The sequence below is a fragment of the Heliconius melpomene genome, chromosome 6 (assembly GCF_056956725.1).
Source record: "Heliconius melpomene rosina isolate 202511_hmr_F chromosome 6, ASM5695672v1, whole genome shotgun sequence".
NCBI classification, from domain to species: domain Eukaryota; kingdom Metazoa; phylum Arthropoda; class Insecta; order Lepidoptera; family Nymphalidae; genus Heliconius; species Heliconius melpomene.
Genome location: NC_140394.1, coordinates 9,393,509 through 9,406,036, shown reverse-complemented (window position 1 = coordinate 9,406,036; position 12,528 = coordinate 9,393,509). Strand labels below are relative to the sequence as shown.

At 36.8% G+C, this 12,528-nt stretch overlaps 2 protein-coding genes across 5 annotated transcripts in view; one reads left to right on the top strand and one right to left on the bottom strand.

Moving 5' to 3' along the window:
* jus (EB domain-containing julius seizure protein) overlaps nt 1-12,528 on the top strand; it is a 63,067-nt gene that overhangs the window by 13,493 nt on the left and 37,046 nt on the right. The window lies entirely within an intron of this gene.
* Nucleotides 6,602-7,510, bottom strand: LOC146538399 (uncharacterized). The gene has a single exon (XM_085187050.1). The coding sequence runs from the start codon at nt 7,508-7,510 to the stop codon at nt 6,602-6,604; it is 909 nt and encodes a 302-aa protein (XP_085043176.1).

Here is a 12,528-nt window from a genome sequence, read left to right as displayed (position 1 = left end):
GCCCGCTTTAACTACTGGATTATTCATGTAATGTATGTTTGCAAAGCACTTAAGATAATGTGAAAATTAATTAAACCCTAATGCAACCCGCATTTTCGTAGTTTCAATAAGGATTTTCCAATTGTTTTACACAGCAAGGATTTTTTAGTAGGTACCGTAATTTTAAATCTGTGCTACTAATCTTTTCAAGCACTTATTAAAATATATTTAAATGACTATTTTTAGATAGTTAAATGACTATTTTTAAACGGAAGAAATTATAAACAAAAACCTACCTACTACTAACTACTACAAAAAATGTGAAACCAAATATATCGCGCTTAAATAATACATTCAACTCCAATTATCCAATACGTGCAAACTAATCTAACTAAATCTTCGTTGGTATAGAGGCAGCCGGGTTTTTTTTTTTCGAGTTTGTGGTTAATGCTGAAGGGGGTATTCTGTCCCTGATGAAAAGCAAGCTTGACGTGGCTGCCTGTGAGGAAAATTAAATAGAATGCATGGGCCGGGAATCGAACCCGGGCCGCCCGCGTGGCAGTCGAGCATTCTACCACTGAACCACCGATGCGTGTAAGGCAAGCGGGCGCGGCGGACGCATGGCGAGTGGCGCCGTTTCGCCGCAAGGATTTTTTTGATATTGTAACAACTTCTAAAGTACTTATCAAAATGAAAAACAGTAAAAGACAGTTTTAGTCTACATTAAATGGCCAACGTAACTAATGTACTTATTTATATGCTGAGAGTAAGTGATAAGTGAAACTTGAGTAACATACAGCTGATGTGTCAACGGCGGGATGTGTCAACAATTAAATGCTTTTTTCTGTAAAACTATTCGCAATTTCGAAATATTGTAAAAAGCAAATTTTATCTTCGTTTAACGTAGAAAATTAATAAAGTATTTTAAAGGATAAGGATTAATACCATTATGGAAAAATATCCCTCACAAAAAAAAATATATTGAAATTATTATTTTTAGACAGAAAAATGATCACTACACGTTATTCTTAAAAGATACGAATATGCTATCGCGGACTTTTTTGTAGATCTTATTAAGAGGAATAATACTCTAGTACATTTTTTTCATGTAGTACTTACCATTAGAGCAGCGCATGCGCGAAAGTGTCTCGACGGGTAGGACTTTATACACATTTATCGTATTTATGTTAATTTACATAAGAATGTACAAATAATAAACTATATATAAACCTTCTACGAAAAACACTCGACTTAATGGTGAAGACCGTATCAAAATCCGTTGGGTGGTTTAGAAGAAGAAGAGTTAGAAACAACAGACAGACACGAAAAGCGACTTTGTTTTATAAGATATAGGATCTGGCCCACAGCATGAAAGGGAGAGGGAACCTAACTAGTTTTAAAACACTTCGTTCCTAATTTTCCGCTGAATTTTGATTTCTGAATTAATTTCCTCGAGTGGAAATCGAACTCACAACATGTCAATTTCCCACAGTCACACGCTTCTACCCCTGCGCCTACACTGACCTCAATTAAAATTTATCATTATCATTCTATATTCACATCAATAAATTATAAAAAATATTCTGAATACATTTTATATAAAATAATGAATAACCTTTCATATTTCAATAGCTATTAATATTTTTATTTTCATACATATATGCTTTTAAATGATCCATTGTTAACTTAACAATTGTATATAATTACTTATTGTTATATTTTCACGATTGGCCTATATTTTACAAAAGTAGTGTGAAATGTAGTAATTATTCTTTCAATCGTTCCCTATATTGTAAATTTATGGATATTTTCCCGTTTTTCACGCATTTTGCGTGTTAGGTTCGAAAATAGGCTTGGTAAAAAATACTCTATTTTATATTTCTATCAAACGAACAAAGAAATAACAAACAGTATATGTATTTAAAATATTTTCATTTTGTCGGTCTGTATAGATAAAGCTAAAACCTTATAGTAACAGGGCTTTAGAAGAGATCCAAAATGTCCTGTCTGAAAATGGGCAGCATATAACCAATGAAAAAACAAAATATAATCAAATAACTAAGCATATTTTTAGACTTTTGTACCCAAAGGATAAAACGTTACCCTATTACTAAGACTCCGCTTTCCGTCCGTCTGTCCTTCTGTCACCAGGCTGTATCTCATGAACGGTGAAAGTAAGACAATATATATTTTCATAAATAAGTCGCGAGTCCGACTCTCATTTGTTTAGCTTTATGCTTTAAGCCGCGTATTGCAGGGCAATAATAACCTGGTGTTAAAATACTCTGTTTCTTTTTTTTCTACCCGATTTTAGAGACATAAGTGGACCTTAAAAGGCTGATGGATGGATGGATGAAAATACATTACTCCGATGGAATATCAAACCCGGAATCATTTACTGCTGTGCCATGATGGTCAAAAATGGTCATATAATAGACGTAGGACAAATCAATTTTCTGTGTTACACAAGATTTTCCCAGTTCATTTTTCATACGCAATGCTAAGTGAAATTGACATTTCATTGTACCAGATGGCATCACGTTTATTGAAATATTGAAATTCGGACGTGATACGATAACTGAAAGAGGACTTAATGAAATGTCGATGTTCTTTTTTTAACATTAACTTAACAATTATATTTATTTTGTAATCTTTATTTAACAAGGAATATTCATTTTGTATGCGTAGTATTTTAAATAAATATAATTTGGTAGGCAGGCCCTTTTAGTTCTACAATAGTTATTTTTTTAGCTTTACGCTGTATCTCACACATATCAGGGTAAGCAGAGGGAATCTGGGAATTAAGATACTTCTATACTCTAGTTGTCGCTGAATTAATAATAATAATAATAATTTATTTATTTCAAAAAATTGTAGTTCATAACAAAAACAGTTTATGACGGTAATAACTACAGTAGTATGACACTGTGTCGCAGTTATTAACGCCCGCCTCATAAGCGTCGTTTCAAAAGATAGATCAAATTTAGTTGCATAATTATACATATAAGAAAAATAAAAATTAAAAATTAAAAACCATGACCATAAAAAAAAAATAAAAAATTAAATAATAATAATAAAGAATTACAATATTTAGGTAAATTTAGAATGTGTGTAATGTTTATATGTGCTTATATGTGTGTATGTGTGTGTGTGTGTGTGTGTGTATATGTATGCATTTGTGTGTGTGTGTATGTATGTATGTATGTATGCATGTATGTATGTATGTATGTATATATGTATGTATGTATGTATGTACGTATGTATGTATGTATGCAACCTTGCTTGGATAAGTATGCTTAAGGTTAAGGATATGTACAATTAACTTCATTTAGGTGGCTAGGAGGTCTTCTGTTTGGTCGTAGTTTAAATTTAATAACCAGTTTGAGAGTTTCATTTTACATTGGTGAGAGTTTAAGGGATATATGGTTATTTTATTATTGATAGCATTGTATAATGTGGGGCTGAGATAATAATGATGTCGATTTGAAGAGGCTTTATGACGCAATTCTATTTGACAAATTTTATTAGATCTAGGTTTATTGAGCATATACTGAGCATCAAAGGAGGTAGCTCGATGCTTTCGTAAAACAGAGCAAAGAACAAACAATTGTCGAACTGTTAACACCTTACATGATTTATATAAATCTTCTGTTGGGAAACGAACAGGTTTGGATAGTATAACTTTAAGTACACATCTTTGGACTCTTTCAAGTGAAAGCAGAGTCGTTTTGATAGCTCCGCCCCATGCTGGTATGCAATAAGTTAGTAATGATTGCACAAGGGCGTAATAAATCATTTTTAGTACTTCTAAGCTAGCGCTAGATCTAAGTTGCTTAAAGATGAATGTTAACTTTCGTATACGAGAAGCTAGAGCTTGTATATGGTTCTTCCAAGAAAGGCCTTCATCGATAAGGACACCAAGATACTTAATACAACGAGATCGGGTTATTTTAGAGCAATTACAGGCTTGATATAATTCATAGGAACATGTATGAGCAGTAATGGAGAACGATTCAGAGGGTAAGGAAAGCTTATAACCAAATGTTATAAATTGAGTTTTATCTAAATTTAATGTTAGCATATTACGTGATAACCAGCTACTAACAATGGAAAAAGCCTTTTCACTATACTTAAGTGTGTCAGCCCAAGTACTACCGTAAATAAGCATAGCGGTGTCGTCTGCGTATGAGATGATTTTGCAGTTGGGTATTACTAAATTACAGAGCTCATTAATATATATTAAAAAGAGAGTGGGTCCCAGTACACTACCCTGGGGTACTCCATATGAAAGATTTGCATCGTCGCTGATATTTCCATTTATAACAACGAATTGCGTTCTGTCAGTCAGATAGCTCCTAAAGAGGTCTAAGGCAATACCTCTGATACCGATACTTTCCAATTTTTTGAAGAGAAGAGGCAGAGACACCGTATCGAAGGCTTTTGAAAGATCTAAGAATATACCAAGAGCCCTCTTTTTGCTGTCAAGATTTTGTACTACGTTATCCACCAAACTCATGACTGCATCCTCTGTAGATTTACCAGCTCTAAAGCCATATTGGTTAGCCGCAAGCAAATCATATTTATTTAAATAAGAGACTAGTCTTTTATTGATAAGTTTTTCGAGAATTTTGGAAAGTGTGCTCAACACAGATATGGGTCTGTAATTATTAAGACTATCTTTACTCCCTTTTTTGTGGATTGGGTGAACTACAGCTTTTTTAAAGACTCTAGGGAATTTACCCTGAGAAAGGCACAGATTACAAACCCAAGTTATTGAAGGGGTAAGAATGTCTGCAGTAGCTTTAAGGATAGAAGACGGTATTTTATCCCACCCCACTGCACAATGGCTTTTGAGACCGTATATAATAGATTTTATTTCAGAATCATTAGTACAGTTAATAAACATCGAATTCGGCGTTCTCTGGGATATCATGAAAGGCAGATATTGCTTTGAAATATCCCTAATACGAATACCGGAAGCCAGTTTTTCGCCTATACTTGCAAAATAATCATTTACGTTATTCACTGCGTCAATTGGATTGTTAGCAATATTTAACAGACTATTTGAAGCCTTAGTGTTATCATTAGTTAGATTCGTCATTTTTTTAATAACATTCCAAGTTCTTTTCGTATTTTTGTTAGCCTTGTAAAATTCATTCCTCTCGTAATTAGTTTTTATTTTCTTTAATAGATTATTACAGAAATTTTTGTAGCGTGTATAAGTTATTTTGGCAATGGCGTTATTAGGCTCTTTCTTTGTTTTTTTGTAAAGTTTATCGCGGTTTCGAATACAACGGAGTAAACCGGGGGTTATCCATGGTTTTAGAATTCGCTTCCTACATGAAGACAGCCTGGTGCATGTATAATTTTGAATGATGGAGGACAAAGTGGACACCAGTCTCTCAGCCGCTTCTTCTGGATCATTGCTGTTTAAAATATCAGTAAATTCGAGCTTTTTGATAGTACTAATAACAGCTGGTTCATCTACATATGTGACAGAATTTGCTGTCACATCAGTACATAAAGTTTTGTCCGTATTTTCACAGCAAATGCAAACAGGACAATGGTCAGTAAATGGAGCGTCCAATACATATGTAGCTGAACTTTTATGACTTCTGAAGATTATATGATCTAGACAGTTATCATTTCTAGTGGGAAAAGAGTGAGCTGGTACCAGACCATGTATTGCACAAAGGTTTAAGTACTCGTCCGTACGTGAGTCAGATGTTGGGCTACTTATATTAATATTGATATCACCTATAATAACCAATGTTTTAAATTTGGTTAATGAAGTCAAAATGTTGTCCAAGCTATGTAAAAAAGTATTAATACACTTATACGAAGGAGGACGATATAGAGCAACAATAACAAATGTCGAAGAAAGAACAATTTGAAGGCAATTTGCCTCCCTAATATTAGGTTCAGTAACTTCGCAATACACATTATTTCTAATATATACAACAACACCGTCATTTTGATTAGTATGACCTGTCATAAAGAAATTGAAGCCTGGCAGTGCTGGTAACACGGAAACCTTACTCAACCAACACTCAGAAAGCACCAAGATGTCAACTTGGAAACTTATTCTCTTTAGCAAAAGCAAGAGTGAGTCAAAGTTACAGCTTATGCTACGTATGTTAACGTGAAAGATCTTTATTCCATTTGTATATTGTAAAAATTGGTCACATTGCTCAGGGGAACAACGCTGAGAGTGAGATGTTAAAATTTCCTCAAAATCATCAATAATATTTTCGACCACCATTGTTTAATTTGGCATAAACACAGGTTCAATATAACACATCTTAGAGTTTCTAGTCATACTTCTGTTGCTCCTTATTATGTTAGTAGGAGTAATTAACAATAGTCTAATATTTACTGGTAAATTATCGCAACACAAACTAGCTAAGACCCTAAAGCTTTCGAGACTGTAAATTAATGATATATGTGTATGTCGTGTATTTGTAATAATATAGTTATGTAAATTGTTGTTGAACAGCACGAGTCGCTTACAATAAATTAAAAAGATATAATATACATAATTAAAGTCAATGAGCATTAAATTATATAAAAATAAATTGAAAAAAACTATACAGTAAACATTATATATTTCAGAATTATCTAGTCATTGTTTTGGTATATTTGGTAGATCAGTTTCATTCTTAACAATTATATATCTCTCTCCTTCTTTTTTCCTTAATAATATCTTGCCATTAGAAATCCAGCAATGGGTGTAGTTATTCAACTTGGCAAAGTCTCGTGCAAGAAAGAAAAGCCTTTTCATTTTTGGTGTCAGACTCTCCGATATAAACACTGGTTTGGAAGGTCCTGGTAACTTCAATTTGTCAGTTGTTAATCTGTTGTTCTCTCGGTTGCTCTTTCTGAACATTTGGATGATCTTCTCCTTCATAATTACCCCCATGAAATCAACTAAGACAGTGCGATTTGCTGCGTCGCGTGAATTGACACGAAATACGTCCTTAATTTCATGTGACTTAATGGGAACATTCAAACTGTTACCTACTGAAATAACAGTATTAAGCAATTTGTCTTTCGTTTCAGAAGGCACTGTAGGAATATTTTTTATTTCTATGCAGGTAGACCTCGACAAACGCTCGTAATTTTCAATTCTGGTTTCCAGCAATTGTATCTGAAGAAGATTCTGTTGTCTTTCCTTCTCTAATTTGTCCAACTGTGTGATGACGGAGTCGTATTTTTGTGATAGGAACTCAACTGATGTTTGTATTTCGCGGTTTTGCCGTTTTATTTCGTCAACCGCTGCAGATAAATTTTCCAGTTTATGATTTTGTTCAGTTTTAAGATTTTCAAGAAGTTCTTTAAATTCACTAATAAAGGAGGATAGTTTTTCACCAATTTCGTCTGAAGGCGAACGCCTACGTTTTTGTCGAAGTTTCATAATCGGGGTAACTACTTCGGATTGAACGTTGGTCATCTTGCTAAAGTTTGCTTCCGGGATATCAAGCGAAGGTGGTGACGACACGGATGATTTAGGCGGAGTTCTTTTCAGTGGCATTTTGGCGATAGAACTTATGTATTAAATCAGACAAAAGTGAAAATAATAATATAATAAAAAAAAAATACAAAAAAAAAAAAAAATTGAAATAAAATAAAATAAAAAATTATAATAATCTATAACTAACAAACAGTTCGAAGTGGGATTGGAACGCACATCAGGTGTCAAACCGGTCGTTAAGTCTCGTTATGAAGCCGTTGCGCTACGGCTGCTTTGAGAGCAATGGTGTAAATACGGGTCTGTAGGTAGTAAGGCTCACACTACAGAATAGTTATGTTCAAAGGTCAAGCTTTGACTCGTCCAACGGCTCCCTGTCACTTTTATAGACAAAGAACTTCCAGTAGCACAATATTCACTTTAAGCACTTAATTTATAAAAGTTTTGCTTATAATTTTTTTAGCACTTTGTTGATTTGTTATTAAAGATTATATATACAGAAAATCACGTAGAATTTTGCACTTTTTACATTTTTAAACCGTTGATTTTGACGGAGCTTCTTGAAACACGTATTCGTTGTCCGAACGCTCAGGGGGGGGGGGGGGGGGAATTATTCTCTTACGCTACGCCGAGCCCTATTCCCAGAGCGAGAAAATTAAAATATTAAATATTTCATTTTCTCAAATAAGAATCGAACCCATAATCACTGTACCCATAACCCTGTTGCTTTTTCAATAGCACACTTGTGCCTGTGCTGCGTGCGTCACGTTTATTTTTTTTCTTATTGACATTTTTTCAGTCTTGATATGTTCTCTATGTTCTCTATGCCTACTATGCTTTATCGAATATAAGGTATATTGACACTCCCACAACACAATGATACGTTTATTAGTGAGCCCGATTATTAAGAAACATTCCCCCAATTACGATTGAAACCTGCACCCATTAAAATCTAATTTAATCAAATTCAACTCAATATCACGCACAATGGCCCGAAATTTTAATTTATAATACATTTTCATACAATTCCGGAGCATCATCTCTTCATTTGCACGCTGGCTGAGTTACGTACCCAAAGTTTGGCAACAAGGTTCTCTACTTATATAAGTTAGGTTCAATCTAAAGTTCTCCCTCCAACGTGTGCCCACCTTGTCGTGGTGGAGGGAGCTTATTAGCGTCCGGCAAGCCAGCCGGGCGTGAAGCTAAGAGGTGCACTGGGAGATAGGTGTTAAGTCGCCTACAGTGGAGTGGGGCTGTTGTGAGATTTATTCCACAAACGGCTAGGCATAGTTGTGCTTTCGCATGACAATCGTAATTCTAAGAATCGGTGTCGTTGATCATGTCTAGCGGCCGAGGAATAGGACCGAGGATCTTGGCTTAACCGCCTGGATTACGAGGAAGAATACCTCTATAAAAAATTACCCCGAAACCTACGTGGCGAAGCAGCGCAAGAGGATGCATGGCTGATGGGTAGTTCAGTCATTACTGCTATCTCCGTTAGAGTACCAGCCGAAACTCTAACGGGTCACATTTTAGGCTTACCCGGGCACAGGGGGCACTACCCGGGTGGACTTATAATTCCCCCACACTCGTGGGACTAAATATGGAAAACGAACTTTTAAAAAACCAAAACCAAATAAATGAGGTAGACGAAGAAGTTATAGAAATAGAAGAAGCTGAAGTTGGAAACGAAGTAACAAGCAGAATTGCAATGGATTCCGATACCAGTATACGGACAGAGGATTCTAGATTTGCAGTACCTTTAGTGAAAAGGTCACTCAAAGTAAAAAAGAGACGTACAGTTCTGACAGCGGAATCACATGAAGACGATACAGACGAATCGCGTTCTGACTGTGGTAATAGAATTAAGGAGTTTCTCCTTGACAAATCAAAGAAAACAGCTAAAGAAGTGGAAAAAACTGTTGAAGAGCAAGCTCGTATCGCCCGTGAAAAGAGAAAATTACTGGGATTGGCTTCCAGCGGAGCGAATATTTGTCTGGCGGCCACCCTCAACCAGCGAGTCACTGAAGATATTGACATTATTTTAAAGGTGGCGAATAAGTCGAAGAACTTGAAGACGACTTTTCAACGTGCTTTAAAGGATGCTGCAGAATCAATAAAAGCTGCAGCAACCGTACTTCACAACAGGTCATCATCGGAGGAGGTGCAGAAATTGCAATACGAAAACTCTCGATTGAACTCGGAATTGAGTGATCTCCGTAAAGAGGTGGAAGGTCTTAAAGCCAATATGCTACGATCCAAAGAAAGTAGCTCAATTCCACGGATTGAAAATAGGCCCCAAGTAATAGAGGAACCCACTCTAAACAACAGGTCCAAATCACAAAGTATAAATATAGAAGAGCTTACTCAGGCAATCATGTCTCAAGTGGGTACATTGTTAAATACTCGTTTGGAGGGTCTAGAGGAGAGAATTAATACAGAAAAAAGGCTCAGACCTCCTTTTGTTGCTGAACAAATGAGAATATCTACGATCAAAGCGTCTGAAGGAGAACCAAAGAATACTGCAATAGAGCAACAAAAAAGAAAGGAGAGCAATAAAGGAAAGAAAAGTAAGAAAGGTTCTATGGATAAGAACGAGGACGTTGCCGCACAGGCTCTAAATGGATTTGAATCTGCGACTGAAGAGGCAGGCTGGACAGTAGTAGCCCGTAAAAAGAGAGGGCCTAAAAAGGCCAAGTCAGATAAAACGCAATCTTCTGCCAAGGGATCTCGGGCGATAAGGCTACGTCCACCTCGCACGACAGCAGTTGTTATTAATTTGTCACCTGAGGCAGAAAAACAAGGATTAACTTATGCGACAGTTTTGGCAGAGGCTAAACAAAAAATTTGTCTGTATAGTTGTGGAATTTCGGGACTCAAGTTCAAAAAATCCATTACTGGGGCTAGGGTGCTTCAGGTGCCGGGTGCAACCAGCGGAGATAAGGCAGATTGTCTAGCCCAAAAGTTAAAAGAGGTCTTACCTGAGGGAGTAGTCAGAATCACTAGACCTGTAAAATGTGCAGAAATGAGGATTCTGGGTCTTGATGATTCAGTGTCTATAAATGAGGTAATCTCTGCTGTTGCTCAGAAAGGGGCCTGCTCAGAGGATATGATTAAAGCAGGAGATGTTAAACGGTTTGCTAATGGCGCTGGTGTGGTATGGGTGAGATGTCCTGTTGATGTGGCTAAGAAGTTAGGAGCAGAAGGTCGAATAAAAGTTGGATGGATTTCTGCTAAGGTCAAGCTTCTTCCACCCAGAGAAATGCGCTGCTATCGATGCCATCATAGTGGGCATGTGAGAGCTCAGTGTACATCAGAGGTAGATCGTAGTGAAGATTGCTACCGCTGCGGAGTAAGAGGTCACAAAGCATCTGCTTGCTCGGCAACACCAAGATGCTCAATATGCGACGAGGTAAATAAGCCTTGCGATCATAGATTAGGTAGCAAACTTTGTTGTCCTCCAACATCAAAAATGATGAATAGGAGAAGAGAAGTTCAGGTACTTCAGTTTAGTACCACAGAGGGGCCTGAGATATCTACAAAATAAAATGGATAAGGTAATACATATTCTTCAAGCCAATATTAACCATTGCGCCCGAGCTCAAGATTTGCTCCTTCAGAGTATGGCTGAATGGTCTATAGGTGTAGCTATTGTGGCTGAACCTTACTTTGTTCCGCAAAAATCTAGGTGGTTTGGAGATTTAGATAATTTAGTGGCCGTTGTATTTTCGGAGGACGTTACTTCAGTGTCGGTCGTGAAAAAAGGAAAGGGTTATGTCGCTCTTAACTGGAGGAATTATTTTATCATAGGTGCATATTTTTCCCCGAATAGAAACCTTGCTGATTTCGAGGACTTTCTCCTGGATCTTACAGCCACTATAAGAAATAACCCTCACAATTTCATGTTACTCTCTGGGGATCTTAATGCTAAATCTACGGCGTGGGGCTCCCCAGCGACTGATGCACGGGGGGAGGTTTTAGAAGATTGGGTTGCCGAATGTAGTTTACTTGTTTTGAACCAAGGGTCGGTTAATACTTGCGTGCGCCATCATGGCGGGTCGATAGTTGATGTCACATTTGCAAGCCCAGCTTTAGCAAGTAAAATTCATGGATGGAAAGTAATGGAGGAAGTCGAAACGTTATCAGATCATCTATATATACGATTTAATATAAGTAATAACACAACCCAAGGTCCTGAAAAAAGAAAAACTGGGAGAAACCCTCGTTGGAGTTTAAAATCTCTGGATAAGGAATTACTAAAAGAAGCTGCGCTGGTACAAACATGGGTATGTTCATCCCATGAACCAACTATCGACATAGAACAGGAGGTCGAATGTTTCAGTAGCTCAGTAACGAACATATGCGATGCATCTATGATGCGTACTGGAATCCCAAGCCCTCGCAATAGAGTTTATTGGTGGAATACTGAAATCGCACAGTTGCGAGTACGATGCGTAGCTGCACGGCGTGAATATGCAAGACATCGAAGGAAACGACAGGTGAGAAGTCCTCAATTTCAGGCTGAAGAAATTCGTTTATATAGTATTTACAAAACATCAAAAGAGGTTCTTAAAACTACTATCCTTAAGAGTAAAGAGATGGGGCAAACTCAAATGCTAGATTCCCTTAACAGAGACCCATGGGGTCGTCCATATTTAATGGTTCGAAATAAACTTCGCCCTTGGGCACCTCCTCTGACAGAAACACTAGAGCCACAAGTTTTGAAAATTATTTTAGAGACTCTATTTCCGTGTAGAGGGGTATTTATACCTCCACATATGTCCCTATCTCTAGCTGAACTCAGTATGGACGTGGAGATTCCATCTGTATCACACGATGAACTAAACGAGGCATTACTTAAACTACGCAACAAAAAAGCCGCACCTGGTCCTGATGGTGTCCCGGGTATTGTCTGGGTAAAAATCTTAGCCTTAAACAAATTAGAGGAACGATTACGCAGGCTGTTCACTTCATGTCTTGAACAGGGTATTTTCCCTTCATTATGGAAAGATGGACACTTAATACTAATACAAAAAGACAACCGACCGCCAGATAATCCATCATCTTATCGGCCTATAGTT